Source organism: Crinia signifera, chromosome 6, assembly GCF_055691185.1.
Source record: "Crinia signifera chromosome 6, ASM5569118v1, whole genome shotgun sequence".
Taxonomy (NCBI): domain Eukaryota; kingdom Metazoa; phylum Chordata; class Amphibia; order Anura; family Myobatrachidae; genus Crinia; species Crinia signifera.
The window spans coordinates 235,312,430-235,338,238 of record NC_139222.1 but is presented as its reverse complement, the minus strand read 5'-3'; the positions used below and the strand labels follow the sequence as shown (position 1 = coordinate 235,338,238).

At 46.1% G+C, this 25,809-nt stretch overlaps 1 protein-coding gene across 3 annotated transcripts in view; it reads left to right on the top strand.

Moving 5' to 3' along the window:
• SLC16A9 (solute carrier family 16 member 9) overlaps positions 1-25,809 on the top strand; it is a 66,583-nt gene that overhangs the window by 32,134 nt on the left and 8,640 nt on the right. For all 3 annotated transcript variants that reach the window (XM_083149125.1, XM_083149124.1, XM_083149122.1), the window contains 2 exons: positions 20,758-20,901; positions 23,011-23,106. In XM_083149125.1, the coding sequence (XP_083005251.1) occupies positions 20,758-20,901; positions 23,011-23,106 (240 nt within the window). The remainder of the gene's footprint in view (positions 1-20,757; positions 20,902-23,010; positions 23,107-25,809) is intronic.

Here is a 25,809-nt window from a genome sequence, read left to right as displayed (position 1 = left end):
TTGCCTACTTTTAAAGCCTCCTCTCCGGGAGTCAGTAGCACTTCAGGGAGCGGGGCCTGATGTAGACATCACCAAGGGCTAAATGTTGTGATTTGCATCTTTAGCCCCTCCCCCCTCGAAAAGACGTGAATCACGGGAAATGATTGCTGCCGCGGGATAGATGCGGGGGCGGGGGGGGGGGTATGTGTGTGTGTGTATGTGTGTGTGATCATCAATAACTGTATCGTATGCGATCCTTCCACCCCTGGTAGCTGCTAGGTGAGATGGTATCACATGCAAGGTACAGCATGGGATGCCTCACTGTAGTGGATGGGGGCCGTACTTGAATAAGATGGGATATAAGTTAGTATATATAGATCCTATTTAGCGGGGTGGTATTATGAGAGAAGGGACCCATGTGCAGAAGGGGCCCCCTCCTCTCTAGCTGGTATCCAAAACGCATACTGGGTCAGCACTAGGGTCATTAGTAGTCATGCCAGTGCATGGTGGCCATTTTCCCAGTGACTTTCTTAATGCTCATGCACGTAATGCTGGGAAAATGGCCACCACTCCATTTTCCTGTTGATTTGTGTAGCTCTGCTGCCGTCTATGCAGGACTCTGGGCGGGTAAGTATTCAAGACATGGGTACAGGGTATGATGAGGATCTGCCTGGAACCTGGAGACCGTGTGCACTGCACCCATTATAGATATGCCACCGCTGCTTAGGTACATAATGCCATGATTCTGAAGTCCACATGTGACCGCATCTAGCGATTTGTGGCTTGCAGCATACATACCTCCCAACTTTACCCTATCAAAAAGGGGGTGTGGTTTATGTAAACGAGGGCGCTGCATATGCAAATGAGGGCCGCGTCCCGTTTTAGGCCGCTGCGTCTCTGAATAGACACTGTGCGCATGTGCACAGGGTCTATTCTGTCAGATTGGGCTCCCAACTGCCCCCCCCCGGCAGTAGGACACCGCCGGCCGCAATTGAGAGTTGCACACGTCTCAGCTACGTCGGTTAAAAATGGCTTCTTTTGCATGGAGTATTAGTTGCCTCTGCCACGTTGAAATGTTAGAATTTCAATTATTCCGTCTATTCATAGCATGTTGAATAGAGGTCAGCTCTGCACTGCTGAGTACAACGCAGACGTCCTGCTCTCTGTACCAGCTCAGATTTTCAGCTGATGTTTACTGCATACAAATTCTTGCCAAGATTAATGAGGTTTCTTCCGTTCAATTCTGCGGATTTAAAAGGGATTCAAAGTTCTTTTGCTAAAGCAAGGCCTAGCTTGTATCCATCACCTCTGATCAACACTCTCGAACCATCAGAAAACTCAGCTTCACCAAGTGATCAATACTATATTTAATGACTTGGATGTCATGGCATTAGAAGTGCATGTCACAACATGAATGTTTTTACATGTCCTTGTCTGGGTGAATACTGCCCTTGGGTTACATATTAGTTTCAGTGTCAAGTGGATGTTCAGTGCCTAAAACTAGCAGAATAATAAGGTTCATCTATGAACCATATCCTCTCTCCGTATATAAACCACAGTATAGGTGCAGTCACTAATAATAATAAATGCTTGGTTCTGTCCTGTCAGCTATTATACTATACTAAAAAACTAAAGGTGCCATACACACTGGGCATTTATGTTGATGATGCAGGAGTACGCATCACCGCTCACCGCCGGGCCATACACACTGGGCGGCTTTGAGCTGAAAGCCGCCCAAACTTGCTGTTTTGATCGGCTTTCAGCTCAAAGTCACCCACTGTGTATGGGCCTTAACACAGATTAACTTGTGCATCAATATTTAGTTTATATTATTTATTCCATAAAATCAGACACAAACAGATCACTGGTTATTCACTTCAATTGGTATTTCAATAACTTTGCCATATAAATTACATACAAAAAACACAAGTCGCTGAGGGCAAGATGTACTAAGCCTTGAAAAGCGATAAAATGGAGAGTGATGAACCACCAGCCAATCAGATCCTATCTGTCATTTTTCAAATACAGCCTGTGGCATGGCAGGTAGGAGCTGATTGTCTGGTGGTTTATCACTATCCATTTTATCACTTTTCAAGCTTAGTACATCTGGCCCTGAGTCTTTGTACACTGCTGCTTGGCAATAATATGCATAGGACACAGTAGGCATATTTTTGTATAAAGGTGCCCATTGCCAGCTTCTCAGGTCCACTGCCTGCACCAAAGACCCAGCATTGGATCCGCAGCACTTGCCCAACGGACATCTGATTTACTCAGGATGTTCAGCAAATCTTTGCTGCAGAGGCCAGTGACACTGCATCCAAAAATGCAGCCACTAACTTCAGCATACCCAGGAAACAGGGCAGCGACAGCCCCGTTTTCTTAAAGGTTGCACATCCTAGCCCTTCACAGCCGCTCTACATACAATGTTACAGTACCAAATCTACGCATACCCAGCGCAGCTACTGAGCATGCACAGATCAAAGAACTATTGTGTAAAAATGGAACTACCATTGACCTCAGTATGTGCCCTACAGTATGTGCTTATGCTGAGAACGCATTAGACAACACTGTAAGCGACATGATGTCATCAGCGATTTTCCTGGAACTAGCTGTTTTCCCTGAGCAAACACTGTACATAAACAGTGAACAATGGGGTGATTCAGGTTGGTTTGCAAATGCAAACTCCTACTTTAATGGACAAAACCATGTGCACTGCAGGTGGGGCTGATTTTACATTTGGGTGAGTTATTTTGTTTCTGTGCGGAGTAATATTGTCTGCTTTATTTTTACACTGCAATTTAGATATCAGTTTGAACACACCCCACCCAAATGTAACTCTCTCTGCACATGTTACATCTGCCCCACCTGTAGTGCAGCACGGTTTTGCCCCTTAGGGAGGGGGATTTTGCTTCTGTGAGCCAACCTGAATTAGGCCCAGTATCGTTACTGATATCATTCAGCGGCTACATCAGGGAGCATGATATCATCGATGATATTGGGCCTAATTCAGCATGGATCGCTAATGAGAGAATTTACAAATAAAGTGATTATCAATCCACGGCGCATGCGTAATGTATGCATTGCACATGCGCAAGTGGAATAACGGACTAAAAAACGCATATGTGTGGCCAAATGTAATAGGGTATGGCAACCAGAAAGTGCAAGATTTAGGAGAGTTTTCCTATTTTTTAAAAGCACCAATCATTTACACTGCGAAACCAGGTTGATTTTGCCATGTAATTGATTGCCGCTTTAAAAAAATGGGGAAAACTCTCCTAAATTTCGCACTTTCTGGTTCTCATACCCGATTACATTTGCCCTTGGATCACAAAAGTAAAGGAGCCTCAGTTTGACTGACAGGGAACCAGCGCTTGGGGGCTGAAACCTGACATTTCCTAGGTGTGTTTGAATAAATTTAGGCCTGCCCAGGTGTTTTTAAGGAGGGTCTCTGACATCAGAGCTGTCCTTTTCCAGCCTGTCTCAGTCACAGACTAGTGGAAGACTCTACTCACATTTGCACAGATGGCAAAGTCTCTTCGTGTTTCGGGAAATGCAAATTCATTTTTGAAGGGGTTGCGATTAGCGATCCATTCGCAAATTAATTTGCAATTTTGCAAGGGGTGTCTTTTTCTTTCTGTCTGTGCGTTGGCTTTCCACTGCAAATTCTCTAATTAACGATTGATAATGAATTAGGCCCATAGTCAGGATTTGACTGCATGCACACACGACAGAGGGGGTGGATAATGACCACACGAAAAGATATGCATGAAAATATTGTTAACAATATCTTGCACATTGTTTAGAAAATCACCTAATGTGAACCCAGCTTTACTCACTCTCCCATACAGTCAACAAGAGAAGAGATTCTGATTAATATTATCTAAGGTGGATACTGCAAACTATACAGATCTAGGGCATAGTTTCAGTACAGGTTTGGTAAATGGGAGGGTGTAAAATTTAAATGATAATAGATATATGCTTACACGAAGAAGGAAAATGAATACAAATATAGGTACATCTACTTACTAATTAGAGGATTTAGCACACAAAAGTCATCTTAATAAACTCTGCCTTTAAAACATTACCAAGATAATATTACATATGTACTGCTCTTAAAATCACTTACCTGATGCTACCTACAGTATTACTAGCATTTTTGTCACAGAACCGTAGGCCAATAGCGGAGCAGGCTGCTTTGATGCTTTGAGACACATTAAAGAATGTCAACTGAATGCTGACATTTACAGTGAGAACAAATTACAGGGAGTGCATAGTTCTGTTCACATTTTAACAACCATTGTTTATTAACCCTTATTAAGGTATATATTAAAGACAGGCAACAGTACCATTAGTAGAAACTAGTATTGTAACATTCTGTAAATGATGGGGGCATTATATGGAGTATTTTGGCCAACAAGAACATACCATGAAAAATATCCAACTATTGTGTAATGCAGCCCATAGACTACAAAGGAAAATGATAATGGTTAAGACCCAATATACTGTACATTTCTACTGTTTAAGGCCCATACACACTGGGTGACTTTGAGCTGAAAGCCACTCAAAACAGCAAGTTTGAGCGGCTTTCAGCTCAAAGCTGCTCAGTGTGTTTGGTCTGATGATGAGCTGTGAGCGCTGATGCGCGCTCCTGCGTCATCGTCGGGAAAGCCGCTCATCTGTTGGTGTTACCAGCAGATGAGCGGCTTTGAGGATGTCTTTGCATAGCACTACTCTATGCAAAGCCGTCCTCCCCCTGATGACGGAGCCGGGCAGGGGGAAAGCAGCTTAGTGTGTATGCACTGAGTGGCTTTCCCCCCAGCAAAGATAGCGATCATCACTGTCCATACACGCTGGGCATAATCGCCCATTGTGACTGTGTATGGACCTACAGATGGGTCTTGTCCCATCTTGGCAGGGGATGGCCGCCATCCCCCGCCAGCGCCATGGCGATGGTGAGAAGGAGACGCGCGTGCACGAGAGGCGCGCGCGTCCCCTTCCGACGGCGCTTCCATCCGTTTCCCCGGGTCCCCGCCGGCTTGCCGGCGGTAGCCCGGGGTCCCCGCCGCCTGCCCGCATCCCCCCCTAACCCCCCCTAACCCTGTTCGTCTCCCTGAGGCGGAGACGGACAGGGTTTCCGTCGCGCTGGCGACGGAGACTGAGACGCGCGTGCGCGTGAGACGCGCGTGAGACGCACGCGCGTCTCAGTGCATTCGCTGGCGTGGCTGCTGGCGGGTCGCCAGCGCAGACGCCATGGCGACCCGCCAGCAAGGATGGGACCTGACCCATCTGTATAATGTACAGATGGAGTGCCTCTCAGCCAACTCAGGGAATCACCAGATTCCCTGCCCGTCTACGCTTCCAGGAGATGGGCAGGGAGTGGGGGCTGCGGCGAGGTGCAGAAGACCGGCGCTTGGATATCATTTCATAAAATTGCCCTACAAATGTCACTTGAAAGAAGGTTTTTGTTCCATTATGGATGGAAACACAGGACTTGGTGAAAATATCATGTAGGTTTTGCATCATAGCACACATAGGAGGTCATTTCGATTGACACACAAAGCTGCGATTTTCGCAGCTTTGTGGGTCATCTAAACGGCCCCTGAATGCCGCCCTCCCTCGCATGCCAATTTCCCCACACGCATGCGAATGGATGTGTAGCATATACATCTATTTGCAGTTTTGCGTGCGGGGTCAAAATCATTTGGTGGCCGCCGGCCATCGATGATTTTGCAAGCGCTCACAGATCTAAGTCGGCCTCTGCTGACCTTAGATCTGCGGGGCCCTTGTACACGAAGTGGGTGGGAAGCTGACATCAGCTTCCTGCCCTCCACACCCACATCACTCCCGCATTAGCATGGGAACACCCAGCAGTGCTAGGCATGAACGGGCCCGCGAATAATCAATTTGCCGTGTGCCCGCTTGCACCAAGTAGCTGCACATACGCATAAATGTTTATGCGCATGCGCAGTCGCTAAACATCGCTCCCCTGTGCGACCGTGCAGGGGAGCGATCAGACCAGAATGAAGGCCCTAGGGCCTGATTCAGACTGTTAGGCAGCATATATTTGCGGACAGGTAAATGCTGCTCCACGGAAGGCACGCCCCCCCCCCCCGCTGACCCAATCCCCGCACTAGAATGTCAGCAGATGTGTACGCTTACACATCCACTCGCATGCGGCCACACAATCATCAAATGATTTTTCCTCCCTTCGTGGATAAAAGTAAGTCTATACTTTTATCCTGAACGTAAATGGTTGAAATGGGGGCGTGTGCTAACATCATGTGATGTCAGCCAAGCAGGCATCAGCGTTCGCCGGGTTACACCCAGCATTTGGCACGCCCATAAACGCTGGCCAGTCCCTGTGTCCGCCCCCTGCCCACCCATCCTGGAGCAAACGCCCCGGCATTGGCTCATGGAGCTTACACATGCGCATATTCGCACATGCGCAAGCCCGAATTGGCCTGGGGGAGCGTATTCGGCCCACACCTAGCAGTCTGAATTGCCCCCATGGTTCTTACTTGTTAAATTGTTGCTTTGTTTAAAAGGTTGTATAGCACCAGTGTTGATTGATGATTATGTTCTTAATATCTATAATTCTCATCGCTCTACAGAATATCTGAGATTGATTTGCCATCATACAAGAAAGGCTTTGTGTGCGCCAGGGGAATATGAGTTACAGTCACTCTGCTCTAAATATCTTAATAAAGAGGAATTACACAAAGCATTGTGATTTTAAGCTTGTGGAAATCTGTATGTTAAATCCCAAGATGTTATCTGATTAACTATTAACAAGGCATGAAAGTAAGTAACATTTGGCAGGTTCAAGAGAGGGCATGAGTTCTGATGCTGGATGTGTGTACCCAGCGACGGCGTGATCTATCATTGCCCACCGTATTTTATATGCACTGTCTTATTCTATATTTGTTCGAAAATTTGGTATTGTTATGCTACTATTTGAGTATTTGGTTTGACCATGCAAGAACTCTACATCGCACTTATTTGGTTGGGTCGGGAGCATGATCTCAGTACTGGCTGTAAACTCAACTGGTCTGAAGAATGGACACACAAAAATGTTATAAGGCTCATTGGTTGTTAAGTCTGTTTTTTTATATGATGCCAATCAGATCTGACCTAGTTGTTTAAACATTGTTCTAAAGGGTACAATGCTATCCTGTAGTTTTCTTTAAAGAAATTGTTGAAGAAATATCTAACTTTGTGTCCAATGTTCAGCACTGAAGAATGATCATCTAATACCCCTTTCACATTGCATCTAATTACCGGGTACAAGCCGTTTTGACCCGGTAGTTAGTGCGAAGGTGTTAGTTAGTGAAAGGTGTTACCTTGTCCCGAAAACGGGTAGCAACACGGCAAAATGAACCGGTAAAAAAGCAGAGTCCTTACCAGTTTGTTGCCGTGTTGCTTGGTGGTGTGAACAGGTTAAACGGGTCAACTGACCCATTTCCCGTTCACACTACGGAAGAGACAGCGCTTGGAGCAGCACCAGTTCTAAGCGCTGCCTCCTCCCCCACCCCCGATGATGCACTGAGTCCCCGCCGCTCCCCATGATGATGTTGCCGGTTCGCTGTAGGGATGTGAACATCCCAAAATGAAAGTTTGCGCTGGGACTGACCCGTTTCAAAGTTCCGGGATAAACCTTCATTTTGCGATGTGCAAACAGCATCAGGGATGTAAATCGGATTCTTCTTGGCTCTGTGTTAGGTCAGTTGTGTCTGTGATATAGGCTGCAAGTTCATAGAGACACATTCGTCTACTATTGGAAATGCATTTCACGGAGATTGTGAAAGTAACTTCTATGAGCACTCTGTTAAACAATGTACTGCTCATAAAAATGACTAAGTAGTTAGTAAGAACTACAGTATACAGAGCGACTTAACTAAACTGGAGGATTGGGCAGCAAAATGGAAGATAAGGTTTACTATTGATAACTGTAAAGGAGCCCATACACGGTCTGTTGTGGACCAGCTCCGTTCTGTACTATGCGATGCGCGCTCCCGCGCATCACATAGTACGGTACAAAAAGTATGTGCTGCACATACTTTTTGTACTAGGTAAACATCACAATGCATGCACAAGGGATGCGATCCGATACGATGTGTGCTGTATAAGCACAGAACGGATCCGATGAACGGACCGTGTATGGGGGGCTTAAGGTTATTAATTTTGGTCGAGAAACGTGTATGAAATCTATCATTTAAATGGGGAGAATCTAGGAGAATTATTATTGGGAAAGGATTTGGGGGTGCTCATCGACAATAGACTGAGTCTGCAGTGCTCAATGCTAAAGAGCAGCAGCAAAGGCAAACAAGGTATTAGCATGCACAGGGCCAGCCCTACCCTAAATGACGCCCTAGGCAAGATTTTGGCTGGTGCCCCCTAGCACCGCCACTAGTTCCGCCTCTGACCCTGCTCCCCTTTCCCAGCACCATCAACCCTCATCATAGCAGTCATTATTTTGGTGCTCCTACCCGCAATATTTTAAATAGAAACAGTGCACACATTTGGTGTGCAGCCCAAACAGGGGTGTGTTCTTGCTGGGAAGGGGCATGGCCACACAATTTTACCCCCAATTCAAATTATGCCACACAGTAGTGCAACTTTATTCACATTATATCATGCGATGGTGTCTCTTATTCACGTTACATCACACAGTAGTACCACTTTACCTTATGTACATTACTCCTCACATTATTCACATTATACCCCTAGAAAAAAATCCTGAGAAAATATTGTATTTTAACCACCTCCATGGCCACACTGCAACCCAGCACAAAGCAGTGTGTGCTGGGCAGAGGAGAAGAGCTGCAGCTGCTGCTGTCACTTAAGGGGAGGGGGGCCAGGGGCCCCCACTGGGCCCTTCCATCAGACTTTGGCCTGGGTAATTTGTACCCCCCTACCCCTTTCTCTCGGCACCCCTGATAATACCACACAGTAATGCCCCCTACACATGACACACATTATTAATGTCCTTATAACCATAATGCCCCTTACACATTATGCCAACCTTTATTAATGCCCTTCATACACATAATGACACACATAATGCCCCTTACACATATGTTGCACATTATTAATGCCCTTATACACATGACACACATAATGCCCATTACACATATGTTGCACATTATTAATGCATTTATACATGACACACATAATGCCTGTTACACATATGTCGCACATTATTAATGCATTTATACATGACACACATAATGCCCCTTACACATATGCCGAACACTATTGCACAACCAACCCACCCGCAGACAGCACTTGCACAGCTGCTAACACTGTCACCTCTGCCTCTGCTTGGATACAGATGTTTACATCTTGCCTCATTAGGCCATGCAGCTCCTGGCCAGTTCTGCTAACGTTGGGTGCCTTTTTTGCTGAAAATTTGTCTTATTTGCATTGTTATGACCAGCACACACAAGGAGCTTCCGATGATTAAAATGATATGCGGCATGCCTATATTCTGTGTGCGACTGTGGCTGCACCTGCATACGAAATGCTATGTTACAGTGATTTCCATGAATACACTATTTCATATACAGATACAGCCTCACTCACACACAGAATATAGGCATGCATATGATTTTAATCAGCAGAAGCTGCTGATGCCCCTAGGCATTCCAAATGCCCTAGGCAATTGCCTAGTTTGCCTATGCCTAAGGCTGGCCCTGAGCATGCATATAGGGGCAAAGAGGCAAGGAAAGACAGTGTAATTATGCCACTGTATAAATCATTGGTACGTCCTCATCTGGAATACAGTGTACAATTCTAGGAACCATTCCCTAAAAACAACATCTTGGACCTTAAGAAGGTTCAAAAGAGCAAAAAAAATATATTAATACAGTAGGTTAGAGTTATTGGCATACTGTACTTGCCTACTTTTAAAAGTTTCCTCTCCAGGAGAACCCCGGAGATGAGACTGTCAGCAGCACTTCTGGGGGCAGAGCCTGATGTAGACATCATCAAGCCCCACCCCCAGTAAGGTAAATCCTGCAATTCGACGGTCTTTGAGGAGGAGGCAGGGCTAAATGGCACTATTTGCTTATTTAGCCATGCCCCCTTCCCCCATGCGGGGTAGATGCAGGGGGACCAGTGGTATCCGGGTGTGCTGCCCACCTTTCCGGGGGCCGGGAGGGGGACCCGATTTTCGGGAGCTTCCCGGTCATTCTGAGAGGGTAGGCAACCCTGGTCATTGGGTTATAAGGAGAAGCTTGCCAGGTCATAACCCTTTTTAACAAACTAAATACCGGTATTTGTTAAATGGGTAAAAAGCAGTGTCCTAACCGTTTACGACCCTTTTTTTGGCAGTGGGAAAGGGTATTTAAGATCCCACACTATTCTTCCCCCTCCCCTGGTACCTGTCCTGTCCTGCCCCCTCCCCCCCCCCGGTACCCGGCAGCTGGTACCCCTGCCCCCCCCCTAGTACCTTGCAGCTGGTACCCCCGTCCCCCCTCCCCTGGTACCTGGTACCCCCGCTCCCCCCCTCCCCCTGTACCTGGCAGCGATCTGGGCAGTGCGGTAGGCAGAGTAGGTAGCGGGCGTGCCAGGGCTGCTAGTCGGTAGGTCCCCGACTGATGCATGAAAGCATCATGCAGGAGCATGATGAAGGAGGAGGCTGGTGCACAGACAGCGGGGGCACTGGGGATCCTGGCAGCGTGGTCCGTGCTCAGGAGGAAGCGGGTCCATTAGGAGATTGTGATATCATCGGCGGTAGTCCCCCTGACATTCTGGGAGAGTTGGCAAGCATGCATCAGGGTTGGTGGACTGGTGGGTTAACTCCGGCTCCTAGCGCTGCCGGGCGGTGGGCGGGAAGCAGATTTTGAAAAGACTCGTCAGACGCTGATTGGCTGAATCAGCGTCCGGCAAGTCTTTTCAAAATCATCAGCGCTTCCCGCCGCCAGGCAAATAGCGCTAGGAGACGGAGTGACGAGTGAGTGAAAGCTGCCGCTACACCAGTCCCTGGACCCCCGCTGCCAACATACCTGTGTGCAGCCAGCGGGGGTAGGCAGCGTCCAGGGGTCCAGGGACTGGTGTAACGGCAGCCTTCACTCACTCCGTCTCCTAGCGCTATCTGTCTATGCCTGGCGGCGGGAAGCGCTGATGACTTTGAAAAGACTTCCCGGGCGCTGATTGGCTGAATTCAGCCAATCAGCGTCCGACGAGTCTTTTCAAACTCTGCTTCTCCCCCACCGCCCGGCAGCGCTAGGAGCTGGAGTTAACCCACCAGTCCCCGGTCCCCCGCTGTCCGTCCCCGGGATCCCGCTGCCCGCCCCCGGACCCGTTGCCAGGTGTCCCAGGACTGCACACTAGCGCCCCCCCTCCAGCGCCTGGTGCGCTTGAGCCCCCAGCCCCCCCCCTAGTTACGGCCCTGCTCCGGGAGAGGACAGTCAGTGAGTAGAAACGGGGCGGCGGATGTGACAAGATAGGGGCAGATCCGGAGGAGGGGCTAACATGTTGAGCCATGTATTACAGGGTTTTACAGCTGGGGTGGGGCCACAATGATGCAATTCGTGTCTTTAGGACCCCCCAAGTGACCCCCCAAGAAGTAGGATTGTGGAAAGCTGTGGAGTTTGCGGGGGACTTGCTCACCTTCCTGGGGGGGGGGGGAGGAAGGAAGGCGCAACCGATTTTGGGGATCCTGCCGGCCTTTCGGGGAGGGTAGGCAAGTATATGACTATGCATTGGGAGCTGTTGTGTTTTCCCCTGCAGCTTAGCCCTACCTGCTGACTACCTCTGTACTTGTCACTCCATAGCTGTATTGTTATTGCAGTATTTGAGTTATGTTTTGTACTAATCATTGCTTTACTTTGTGGGGACATGTTGTAATGATTGCCCTGACTTGTACTATCTGAATTAATTCAGTCCTGTAGGTTTACACTGTTGTTATCTGCCATGTTTACAGCTAATCTAACAGCAATTCCTTGATGTAGTAAGCGGACATCTTCAGAGACTATAACCGCAAATATTACTTCATGGAGTACAGTACATACTCATGCTACAGTTATTTTTAGTGGTGGAAAACATGTGCCTCTGTTGACTTTTCACTTGTATGACTATCATAGTTTTACCTCACCTGACCTTAAGCTGACAGTGCAATAGGGAATTACAATGGCAATTTCCCTGTTGTGGGGGGTGATAGTGCTACTTGGAACTTTGAACATCCACAACAATCACTGTTGAATAGTTAATTGAAGATAGCAGAGATGGCTACAAGTACCTATTGCTACCCTAATGTTACAATGGGACGAGACTAGCTGTAGTTGGAGGGCTCTGTATTGTTCTGCTAGTTAGACCGGGGGGGACTAGTCTTATGCTGCTTTCACATTGCCTAAATGTTTGAGACCCAGTATTTTGAAACGGTATTTAAAATGGTATATTACCGTTTTAAACCCCTTTCAAACTACCATAAATACCGGGTTTCAAGCAGGTTTGCAGTGTGAAAGCAGGACAGACAGTAGCTATAATACAGCGTAGTGAGCCACTCATTAAATATGCGCATATGTAATGAACGGCTCATTACATATGCACTGCGCTCTCATAGCTACTGCCTGAGTCCTATATACCGGTTCAGAGCCATTTACACTGCATAAAAAATGTCTCTGAACCGTGTAGGACTCTGCTTTTTACCCGTTTGCAAATACTGGTTATTTGCAACCGGTAAATGCAGACTGGTGCTTTCACACTGCAGCTCTAACCGTTTTAAAAGGCTAAAAAATTGGCAATATACCGGTTAAGAGCTGCAGTGTGAAAGAGGTATTATACTGTCAGTTACTGAGTAGTAGGGTTTGTTTGTTTGTTTGTTTGTTTTTAAAGCAAATTTATGTTTACTGTTTATAGCCCATGGCTCTATATTGGTCAAGTTCCAACATTTTCCACCAAACTGTGGACCTGAATTGGAAATTATGTACTAAATATAGTTGTCACTATAGTTCCAGTGCATGCAGTGTTGAGAAATCAATAATCTCGCCTGGTTAACATACATATACTGTATGCATATTATTAAGAAAACAGTTATTTTCCTTGTTATCATTTTTACATCTACCAAGAATAAAGCAGCAAATGTGCAGAAAAGTTCTTAGTGTATCATTTCACATCAGTTATCTCTGCCATCCCAATGCCTGCAACTTAATTATTGACAGGGCAGTATTTACATGTGGTGATGCTGATGTCAGCAGTGTACATAGATGTGACCTGAAGCAGAGGCCAGAGGCATAAGTTCATACCAGGTACCCAGAGGCAAAACAGACGGTGGTTCCCCCCCCCCCCCCCCTCACCCCCAAGTGGCTCCGAGCGACCCACCAGGAGCACATGTGTCAGAATAAAGATTCCTTATTTCAGTTATTTGTGGTTATAAATATTTTTTTTCCGGTTTCTGGCAGCAAATGATATTAAATATAATTTTCCCAGACAGCTTCTACCTTACATTTTATAGACTGTTTGAAAAAATGACAGGAGCAGATTAGTTGGTAAATTATCCTTCACAATTGGATCTCTCTCCAGTGTTTGATAAACCCACCCCAAATGTTTTATTATAATTAGTGCCTTTTCTTTAAAACACCTTCTACTCTCCTTTCTTTTGTCATATAAATATCTGTCACTGTAGCATTTGCCTGAGTGCTTTTTACAAATAACATGTATTTTACAAATAACAAGGATGATAGTAGAGGAAGTGGGGTTGATTCTCTCCGTGTACGTATAGTTCAAGATTGACCTGTTGTATTTCTCTGCTTAATCTTTTCATTTATTTTCATCAATTCCTAGCAGTGTATCTCACAGAGATACTGTTACTGTTTTGGTTTCTAAGATACTTTGGGCAGTTTAATGCATGATGGATTTTTATAAATGCGGTTTTCTGGTTGTAAGCAGAATTCTTGTTTACTGGAAGGTCAGTGGTATTGAGATAACATATCAGTCCGCACTTCCTGGCTGTAAATGTGTTAGTCTAGCTGTAGCTAATGATCACGAAAGCAATTTGCACAACCTTTAGCATAAGGTGAGCAGATGCTCTGTGTTAATAGGTACAGGATTTTGTTGTTGATACTGTACATTCATTCAAGCAGATTTCCACAAGGATCATCATGTACAGGCACATTAGACAGGTGATAGATTTCAGGTGTAAATTATTAGGGCCTTTCTAACAGCAATCAGATACATGCTGAGTAGGGATGCCAATCCAAGGGCATTTTTTCAATCCCGGGATTCGGGATTGAAAAATGGTCAATCCTGGGATTCCCGGGATCCCGGGATTGGCCTCCCTAATAAAAAAAAAACCGGCCCCTCCCCCAAATGTCACTCAAAAAATTCTAAACCTAATCCCCCCAATCTTCCCCAACCCCTCCTGAGCTGCCCTGTCACTTACTGCTTCAGTGGTGACAGGCAGCAGCAGGATATCGACTATCTCCGGTGGGCTGGCGGGCGGCTGAGGGCAGCACAGCGGCCGTCTATCTGGGTTTAACACAGTGTGCTGACTCTGAGTCTGACAGGCATAGTGGTGGCCAGGCTGCGCAGTGTGACATGACGTCAGGGGGTCACGCTGCACAACCTGGGTGCCGCCATGCCTGACAGACTCAGCACCGCTGTCCTGACTCCCGAACAGCGGCGGGGTAAGGAGCTGTCAGCCGGGCAGCGTCTGAGCCATAAGGTGCTCAGCGCTGCCCGGCTTTAAAAAAAAAATTAATTTGTTGCATCGGGGTACTAATCCCGGAATCCCGGGATTAGAAACTTCAATCCTGGGATTCAAATCCCGACGTTTTTAGGCCAAAATCCCGGGATCCCGCCAATCCCGATCCCGGGATTGGCCTCCCTAATGCTGAGATGCAGGGGCAGAACCAGAACTTTGCGTGCCCCATACCCCCATAGCAACATTTTGAAGGCACCCCTGTCCCATTGCTTTTTGAGAGATGCCTCTCTCCACAGCAGTTGTTCATTTTATGCCCCATAGTAATGCCATAGTTCATTTTATGCACCAAAGTAGTGGCCTTGTTTATTCTACGTAGCATAGTATTGCCCTAGTTCAAATTATACCACACACTGCATCCAATCAATGTACTGTAGGTCCGCCAGTTCAGCATACATCACGGTTTAGTACCAGGACGCGCTTTATGCTACATTGTTCATCAAGGTCATATATAATGACAGTACATATTATGGCAAATTATAATGCCCCCAGTTCATATTAAACCACACTGTAGTGCCCTTGTTAATATTATGCCACACTCTTGTGCTCACAGTTCATATTTATGCAACACTGTAGAACTCCCAGTTCCTATTGTGTTATTACAATGTCCCCAGTTTCGAGTATGTCTCATTTCAGTGCCCCAGAACAGATTATGCCTCATTACAGTGACCTACTGTAGTTCAGATTTATGCCAAATGACAGTGTTTCCAGTTCATATTATGCCATGTAATAATATATCTAGTACATTTTGGGCCACATTACTGTGTTCCTGCTTCGTATTATGTATTCTTATTCCCATTAGATTGTCATCATGTTCATATTGGGATAATTACAGTGGTCCCAGTTCAGATTCTGGATCACGCGCAGTGATCCGAATTCGGCCACTACCCCGATGGTCAGGGTTTGCGCATATGCAAACCCCGACAACGAATGGCCGCGGCGAGTTACACATTCACCAGACTGTTAGCAGCGGGTATAGAGAGACATGGCAGACGATGGCGGGATGGGGAACGTCCAGCGTTTTATGGGCATTCCCATGAAAATGCTGGGTGCTCCCATGGGTATGTGGACAGGCCAATGCCTGTCGGTGGCGGGCGGCTGACATAGGATCTCACAGGCAAATAAAAGGCAGGAGAAATCATTCGATGGTCAGGCACCAACAATTTCGTTACACATGCCCTCTCGTGTTACCAAGGGAATCGGCGGCAGGGAGGTGAGTGTTCGGACGGGTGGTGGCTCTGGTGCTCAGTAAGCTGATGCAGTCCCCCCCTCCCCCCCAGTCTGAAGAGAATAGATGCTGTGCTATTCAGCATTGCAGAGCGGTAGAAAACAGGGGCGTTTGATCCAGACATTGCTTTTGTTGTTTGTGTAAGTCCTCCACCAATGGAAGAAGTTTTTGCACATTATAAAAATAAAGCCATTGTTTTGCCTAGGCATAAAACCAAAAAATCCAACTCTTGGGTGTGGGATTATGTCAAGGTATTTGTACCATTTGTAAGGCCAAATTTAGTAGAAGGTTGGGCCGTTAACCATCTTGGCACCTTCTCCATGTTACAGAATTTTTGGCGATTTTATGAAATTTATTTTACTAAATTATAGTAATTTGTTGTAATTAACACCCTCGTCGTTTACCTTCTTATAAGTGATCACAGGTAGTCTATCTGAAAAATTGATTTGTGGGGATCCAAACATACTAGTCACTTCAGCTACAAAAGTAACAGTCAGTGGCTTGACAAGGACAGTGTAGGGGTGTTCGGACCACGGAAACGTCCAACACGCCGCAACCCTCTGCCAACAGATGGGACAGTGACCAGTTGTCCACTGTAATCGGGACAGTTGGGAGGTAAGAGCAAATCTTGCCCTGGTCTTCAGTGCCACCATCTACCAGCAGTTAGGGTATTGGAAGCTGGAAGATCATTGGGAGGAATTTAGAGCTGAAGAATAAACTTTAATTGTCCCTTTTACAGTATACTGGACTTATTGACCTAATTTATGTTTGTACTGGGGTTACCTGCACAGCAAGGGGTGGGGCTATGATGATGCAATTTAGCGAGAATTGCCCTATTAGCCTCCCGGGCCTCCCACTTTACTCCACAAGTGGACAGCCCGATTTTGGGTTGGTACTTGCCTGTTCTTCCAGGGGGCTGGGAGGGCCACCCAATTTTCAGGAACCTCCTGGCCATTCTGGGAGAGTAGGCATGTACGGTTGGTAGGCAAGGGCAAGTGTTCATTCAAGTGAGCCATTATCAGCAGACTGTGCATGTGCTGAGATCACAACATGCATGCGCCAAGATGCTGGACGCAATGAGGATGACAGGAAGTGAACGTTTGGAGGTGTTACCAGGAAGTGTACGATGAGTGGTTAGAAATTGCAGACGCCTACATCGTTACGGTACTTGTTTCCTAGCACGGCCACAATCGTGAGTAATCGTGTCCCTTACTTAAGGGACACGATTACCCACGATGGACCCGATTTCTTTTGAAATCAGGTCCATTTTGCCGGCTAGGATAAAATATCGGGGGCATCGCGTCGGTCGGGACCATTAACATTGGTCCCGACGCGACCGACGCGATGCCCCCGATATTTCCATAGACTTCAATGTTAAAAAATATTTTAACATTGAAATCTTGTCGGGAAAGGTAAAATATCGGGGGCATCGCGTCGGTCGGGACCATTAACATTGGTCCCGATGCAATGCGACGCGATGCCCCCGATTTTTGCATAGGATTCAATGTTAAAAAATTTTTTAACATTGAAATGGTGTAAAAATGTCAAAAAATGTGAAATGGGTCCATATGACCCATTTCACATTATAGATGTCCCCGTCGTCGCCCCACGATAGACGCCAACCCGAAGCGTGGCGAGCGCAGCGAGCCCGCGAGGGGCGGCGGTACGCGTCCTCCGACCTTTTCATGCCCTACTATCCACTAGGGCGTGGAGTGAGAATAGAATAGTGTGGCGAGCGCAGCGAGCCACCGAGCCCGAAGCGTGGCGAGCGCAGCGAGCCCCGCGAAGGGACGCGGATACCTTCACAGTTATACGCGTCCCCTTGCGGGCTTCACAGGTGTCCGTGGCGACGCGGACACCTGTGAAGCCCGCGAAGGGACGCGTTTACCTGTGAAGGTATCCGCGTCCCCTCGCGGGGCTCGCTGCGCTCGCCACGCTTCGGGCTCGGTGGCTCGCTGCGCTCGCCACACTATTCTATTCTCACTCCACGCCCTAGTGGATAGTAGGGCATGAAAAGGTCGGAGGACGCGTACCGCCACCCCTCGCGGGCTCGCTGCGCTCGCCACGCTTCGGGTATGCGTCTATCGTGGGCTGCTGTTTACGCGCTTCAATTTGGGGGGGTTGGGAATTTTTTTCATTGAATACAATGTAAAATTGGGTCCCAGGGACCCAATTTACATTGGATTCAATGAAAAAAATCGGGTCAAAAATCGGTCGGTCGCGTCGATCGCATCGCATGCGACCAAATCGCATGCGATGCGATCGACCCGATTTTTTTCAGCACGACCACCCCGATCTTAATCGGTGTGGCCGTGCTAGGAAACAAGTACCATCGTTACTGCTGTATTAAGTCTGCTTAGCCATAAGCCTACTCTTCACCTTGATGTTCCTTGTTGTTGCGTATAGGCTGTGAATGTGTACACAATTGAGTTTGTTATGGCCCTTGAGGGCATCTATTTTTTTCCTGCAGCTTTACTTGCTAACATTAGCAGCTCTGTAGCCTAGAAAATCGCATTTGCTAAAGCATGTGTGTACAAATAAGAACTAGGCACAATGTAAGTATCACCTTGTTTGTGGTCTGTTTTTATTCCTGCTTGTCTGTGCTCCCAGTGTTCTGGAATAGAGAAACCCAGGGGTTAAAGTGAGCCGGAACGGGGCGGAACTGCGTTCCGTCAGTTCCATATTGTAGGCGGAACGGTTCCGCCTCTGTCCGGTCACCTTGCCCCGCTGTGGCAGTGTCCCTGCCTGCAACTTTGCTATAAGAGACTGCCGGGCAAAGCGATGTAAACCAGGCTGTCTTTCTTATCTATCCCCACCGGCGACTCTGCAGCATGGCGCGGCTATTTAAAATGACGCTCCGGGCCAGGCTCACAGCCCGGCAGCCAATCAGGCAGCTCGTTACACTTGAGCCAATCAGAGCTGCTTGATTGGCTGCTGCGCCGTAAGCCAGGCCCGGCGCGTCATTTTAAATAGCTGCACCGTGCTGCAGTGCAGAGTCGCGGATGGGGATAGACAAGAAAGTCAGCACTTATGATGTAAGAAACCAATATTTTAGTAAACATACCAGGCAAATCATTTCCCATAGATTGCCTAAAGATGCAGGAAAATAACTGATCTTGTGAGAGTAGTGTGGCTGTCCGTTCATTACCCCCTTGTTCCCTGTGTAAAGATTTCCCTAATCTGTTTAATGAGGCTCTTTCCCTTTTCCACCATTTGCAGTGGTTAACTGGTCAGATGGCCCTGAATATGCAGATATAACAACAAGAAAGTGAGGTGTGAAGCTCCCACAGGCTTTTTAACACAGTTACAGGAGATAAAATAAGCAACAGATCACAGGTCTGATGGCATTTAGAATAATTGTGATTGCATTTCTTCCTGCTGCATAAAAAAAGTTCCATCACTTTGCTTATAGGGTTTACATCGCTCTGCCCGGCTGTCTCTTTTATAGCAAAGCTGCAGGCACAGACAGACACAGCAGCAATGGCGGGCTGGGCCAGGGGCAGGGTGCCACCAGGCCACTACAATACTGCACAAGTAGGGCCACTGCAGCCTGTCACCTTCATGGTGTCTGCTGCACAGTGTGTGTCAAGCTCTGACAGGCAGCAAGCATGATAAAGGGGGCTGCTGCTGGCATGCTGTGCGAGCTATCTATGAGTACAGTAGCATGTTACCACTGGCACTGAGCAAGAAAACCCTAGCAATGAGCATGTAGGTAAGCAGCACTTACTGTATGTGGCATAATATGGAAGGGTAATATGGACCGTTTGTGGCATATTGTGTAATGGGGAATATGTTGTGTGACATAATGTATAATGGGCATTACGGTGTGCATAATCCCCTGTCCCACAAAGCCATGCCCTAAAATTTTGTGGCGCGCACTTTCAAATTTTTTGGCCTGTTACATTCTTTTGCACTTTGGGGCATAATTTGCATTAAGGGTGGCGTTATGTGGCCCGCATTATTGTTTCCATGTCTATGTGAGATAGGTCATACATTTTGAGCTTGCAGGGGGGCGCCGAATACCCTAGCACCCGCCCTGGTTGTGACATATGGGGGGGGGGGGGGGAGATGGCGGGGAAGAGAGTTCCACCACCTCACCAGGACCACTTTAAGCACTGGAGAAACCATACGCGACTCTAATGGCCACAGCCATGTTGGCGTTGAGTGTAATGTGGGTGGGACCTATGTAAAATGCTAGTGAGGACTAGGCTGCATGTGGCTGCAGGGTCATAATGTGAAACAGGGACCAGAAAGAATTAGGAAGCCACAGGCAGAGAGGTTTATTTACTAAAATGGGAGTTCTATTGATGATGGGATGTTGCTTTGGCAACTTCTTATTTACTTAGCACCTTCTAGAACAGTAGTTATCAACTCCGGTCCTCAGTACCTCCACACAGTTCATGTTTTCCAGGTCACCTGTGCATTTTTACAATGTGGCAGTTGGTGATACGGAGGGCAGCTGCTGGTGACCTAGAAAACGTGCACTGTGTGGGGGTCCTGAGGACGGAGGTTGAGAACCACTGTAGAAGATTATAGATAGATTTGCTTGGTTGCCCATAGCAACATCCCATCTTCCATAGAACTTTCATCTTAGTAAATAAACCCTAGAGTGTTAGGTACAGAAAGGACTAGGATTTCTTAACAGCACATTGGGGCATAAGACCAGTATCTCATGCAGAAGTGTGTTTCATACCACAGAGTTCATACAGTACTACAGTACTATAAATCTAGCCTGTTGTCAAATGTGTATAGTACCTATGATATGTCAATACTTATGTGGCGATGAAGGTTAATGTTTGCAACCCCTTTAAAAAAACAAATGTCAATTTTATGTTTCTCCCTTCTCCAGGTCCTCTGTGTAGTGCGAGTGTCTCCTCCTTTGGTGCACGACCTGTCGCCATTTTCAGCACCTTCTTAATAGCCGGGGGGCTTATTTTGAGCAGCTTTGCACCCAACTTGTACTTCCTTTATTTCTCATATGGATTTATGGTTGGTAAGTAACGTATTTTGTTTGGGCCTTTTTTCGACAGGGAAACAAGATTTGGGGAGACATTTGGAGCTGTATGTATTACATTATGTTTTAAGATACAGATGTAGCCACGCTCATCGTTGCAGCAATCTGGCCGCTCGTGCTTGGTACCCCAAATTTGAACCCGTCATGCAGAATCACTACTCTCGCCACTCAATACGCTTCTGTGAGCCGTGAGAGTGAATTAAACGCACTTACATGATGACAGGATCGCGCCAATTGCCACGGCAGTTGCACAGCAGCGATGAGCATAGCTAAATCTCTCATTTATACGTGGAAGACCTCCGAGCTCCATAACTGTTTCTATAACTAGCCATACACTTACACGAGTTGGTCCTTTTGACCCGATTTTGATGGAGAGGGCTGAGAAAATGGGTGAAAACTGTAAAGTTGTAAGTGTTCTGTCTTGGATTCCAAACCGATGCACGACCCCGCGAGCATCAAATTGGAGCCGGAGATCGCAAGTACTGCACTATTGATTTGTTCGATCTGGCAACCTCTGGCAGCCTTGGCTGGGATCATATGCGATATACAGTATTGTAGGCAAAAGGACCGTGTACGTATTGCTGTGACATACTGTAAGGTTACAATTTTACAAGATTTTCAGACTAAAGCCCCATACACATCATAGGATATTTTAAAATATCCTCTAGTCTGTACACTCAATATCATTCACGATGTGTGCTCCTGTGCATCATTAACAAACCTTCCCTTTGTTTACTGATATCTTTCAGTGTCAACAATCAAATTTGACCAACCGCAGCCTCGGCAGATATTGTTAACTATATTGGCCAAAGCCAGGATTATCAAGTGTGTATGGGGCTTAAAAATTGCTGAATTTTCTTTTCCCTAAGGACAAATATTTCTGGATTCATAGTATATCAATTCTATCTATACAGTATATCAACCAATAGAAGATGACTTTTGTGGGACACACTTTTTTATTTGAATTACTCCTAAAATATAACTTGTATTGTAATAGTTAAAAGATGACAAAGACAACAAAATTCTAAATAGATAAAGCATTCAAATCCAATATTCATAACACTAATTCATACATATGCTCCTACAAAGTCCTCTGTGGTGTATGTCCGTGCATACAAATATTCAAGGACTGACGCACATCTGTAGATGCTCAAATACTATTTAAACTTGCATCTATCTGAACATCTTCATGCATCTTTTTACCTGCCCCATGTTTCCACCTAGTCAGCTTCCCGGAAAGTCTGTTAACTTTCTGCAACTATGCGTTAAATCTGTACTGCAACTTTGTGGTTACAAAATCATCATGAATGACTCAGACACATTCACGGAATACAAGCTGCTTTTTTTCATACTTAACTGCGATTGGAAATTGTCGTGAGTGCTCCCTCCAAAACTGCATATATATATATATATATATATATATATATATATATATATATAATTATCATTTTTTTACCTATGGGGCTGTGCTACTGGGCCATGAAGGCTATTTTATTCATGTGATGTAGGACTTAGCAGGGGCCCTAATACCACAGGTATACAATAAATTACAATATTAGCCCAGCAGCATAGGCCCACATGAGAAATAGAAATCATTCATCCCCCTTCTGAATAACTTAAAACCCAGCTCCTATCCTGTGTTAAGTATCCCGATTTGGAACAAGGTTTTAGCTGCAAAAGTGTATAAAAAAAAAAAAGAGAGAGACAAGTAAGTGGTATCCATTCCATATACAAAAGAATGATAATAGACATGTAACCACCCAAGTTAAACAACTGTGTCACTTTAGTTTGTCAAGAGGATAGGAAAGATAATTAAAATAGTTTTGTTTTCGATACAACATAATCAAGTATCTCTAGTAGACCCAGCAGGTCCATTTTCAGGATTGTTCCTGTAAGGGAACAGGTGTGATAAGTCAGATATATTTCTTAACCTGTGGACAACTCGGCCAATCCTCAATACTTGTACTGTACTATAACACACTGATCCTGTAAGTGTCATGTGGATTTCAGCACATAAAGATGATCACCTTTGTAATTACTGTTCCTACAAACCTTCCATACAACTTATTCTACTGTTTCCGTCATTAGGGTTTGGATGCGGCTTACTGTACACAGCCACGGTTACTATCACCTGCCAGTACTTTGAAAAACGGAGAGGGCTGGCACTTGGTATTGTCTCAACAGGTAGGGAAATATTAAGAACAGGTTTTTGAAGCAAAGAACTATCGCTTTGTCCAGTCTTATGCAGCCACAACCTCAAATCTATGGGGCCAATCCCTTGGGTCCCGGGTGTTTACAAATATTAGTAAAGAGGGTTGAGATGAGGGAGAGAGGGCACTAAACTGGTGTCAATCTTAGAACAGAATAATACTTATCCTGATAAGGCCTTCATGTCATTACTTCTTCTCCTATTATTTGTTCTTCTTTAACTTTGTGGTTTTTTTCATTCAATTTACATGGAACGATAAGATAAAAGGTGGTTTCAGCTGGGCACTTATCTAGTTAGGAACTATTTTAAAACAATTCTGTCCCAAAGGTGATTATTTTCATACCTCACTAAAGGTCCCCATACACGGTACAATTGTTGGGTACGATGAGATGCGCGCTCCCGTCACACATTCCACCGCACAGCTCAAAAAGTATGTGCTGCACATACTTTTTGTACTAGATCTCATCACATTGCAAAACCTATGCGATACAATGAGATGAGATGCAATGCGATATTGTATACAATAATTATACTGTGTATGGGCACCTTTACATATCAATGTATTATAGTAACTAATATTAATAAAAATCATAACTTCCCCTTCTGAACACAGCGGCTCCGTGTTCCTCCAGCAAAAAATACTTCTCAAAATATAACAAGACCTCCTATCAAGGCGTTTCAAGATGAAAATCTCTTTATAAAGATGCCTTGATAAAGAGATTATCTTGATAAAGAGATTTTCATCGTGAAACGCGTTGGTAGGAGGTCTTGTTATATTTTGAGGAGTCTTTTTTTGATGAAGGAACATGGAGCCGCAGTGTCTAGAAGAGGTAGGATGCTTTTATTACTATCAGTTACTATAATACCGGATATAGGCCCTTATTCTGATCGGTGCGGCCGGAGCCGATTATGCGGCCAGGACGTGCGTGCGAAACCCCGCCTTCCATACGGATCGCCAACTCCGTCCGTATGCGGTAAGAAGCTGTCCGAACGGACCGCACGTGTATTTTTCACGGAATACGCCTCCTCCATCTAAGGGAACCTCCCCCATCATTCGATGGTCGCAGACCATCGAATGCAGGACCGTGTGCTCCACCAGCACCCGCAACCTCAGACCACACGGACATTTTTCCGTGCAAAAGCAGGGATCTGGGCGGGCAGCTGACATCCGGCGATGTCATATGTCCGCCCCCTACACGTGCGTCACGGCCGCATTACCATACGTACGCCCAGCGTTTTCATGGGAACTCCCATGAAACGCGGGGCGTATGCATATGGTAATGAGCCCAAATAGCCCTTCACGCCCCTCTCCACCCCCTGTTCGGAGTGTTCACATATCATGCGGGATTTGGCCGTACGCCCCGCTCGCACATGCGCAGAGACGCCTCTGCACATGCGCAGACACATAACATCGGCGGGCCGAACGCACGCGGATATATCCGCACCGATCAGAATAAGGGCCATAGTACTGTGATTAAGCCTGCCTGTCCCTTGAGAACTAAAACGTCTCCCCTCTCAACAAAATCACGCCGTGTAGTTGATTTTAGATAGTGTGGCGAGCGCAGCGAGCCACTGAGCCCGAAGCGGGGACGCGGATTACTTTACGTGTATTCCGCGTTGCCACACTATCTAAAGTCAACTCCACGCTGACGTGCATAGTGGGGGCATGAAAAGGTCGGAGGACGCGTACCGCTGCCTCTCGCGGGCTCGCTGCGCTTGCCACACTTCGGGTTGGCGTTGATAGTGGGGGTCGCGTTGACAATGGGGGGGGCATTTCACAGTCTGGGGGCATTTAACATTGTATGCACCCATCAGGTGCATCGCATGCCATCGCATCGCATGCCATTTGCTGGCATGCGATGCAATATTTAATTGTACATTCAGGCTTTTTCATGCAGAAATCGCATCGCATACCATCGCATACCCTATTTAGTTGTATGTGATGCGATGGGCGCCGTGATAATACACAAGTACCCAGACTTGTGTATGTAATTCTTTATATGTGTGGTCATATGCCATTTATGCTAGGACAGGGGAGGATTGGTTCAGTAATTTGTGCCAACTGTAGTTCAATACAACATTGTGCTGGAAAACACTGGGCCTGACAGTTGGGGACAGTAGATGATAGGATAATAATGAAGAGGCTGACAATGATTTAGTCCAATTGGAAACAAGGAACCCTCAAAGAATAATCAGGACTTGTTTTGGGTGCAACCACAGTATGATTCATGAATGTAAAAGGTTCTAGAAGAGTCCAGATGCTCAAGATAACCATTTGGCTGTACACAAATTGACTGTTTCCATTAATATGTGAAGCAACTTTACTAGAAGCAAGACGTCGTCATTCTCTCATGCTTATTTTGTTTATTTTCTAATGAGACTACTATAGGGCAGAAAGAGACTGATTTATGAGATTAATGATGGGTAGTTTATCTCTCTCCATTTGATCTCCCCAAGGTTTGATAAATCTCCTCTTAAGTATCTAATATTGTATTAAATGAGGGAATTTGAGTGTTTAGTTAAATAAAAAAATAATGCTATAAGGGCTTGACATAATGGCCCACATTTCCAACACACCCTGCATCCATTATATATATACGCCAGTAGTCATCCCAAAATTCACACAGGATTGTTTTATAATCTGCAAGCTTCCATTTCCATCAATGGATGGAAAGCTG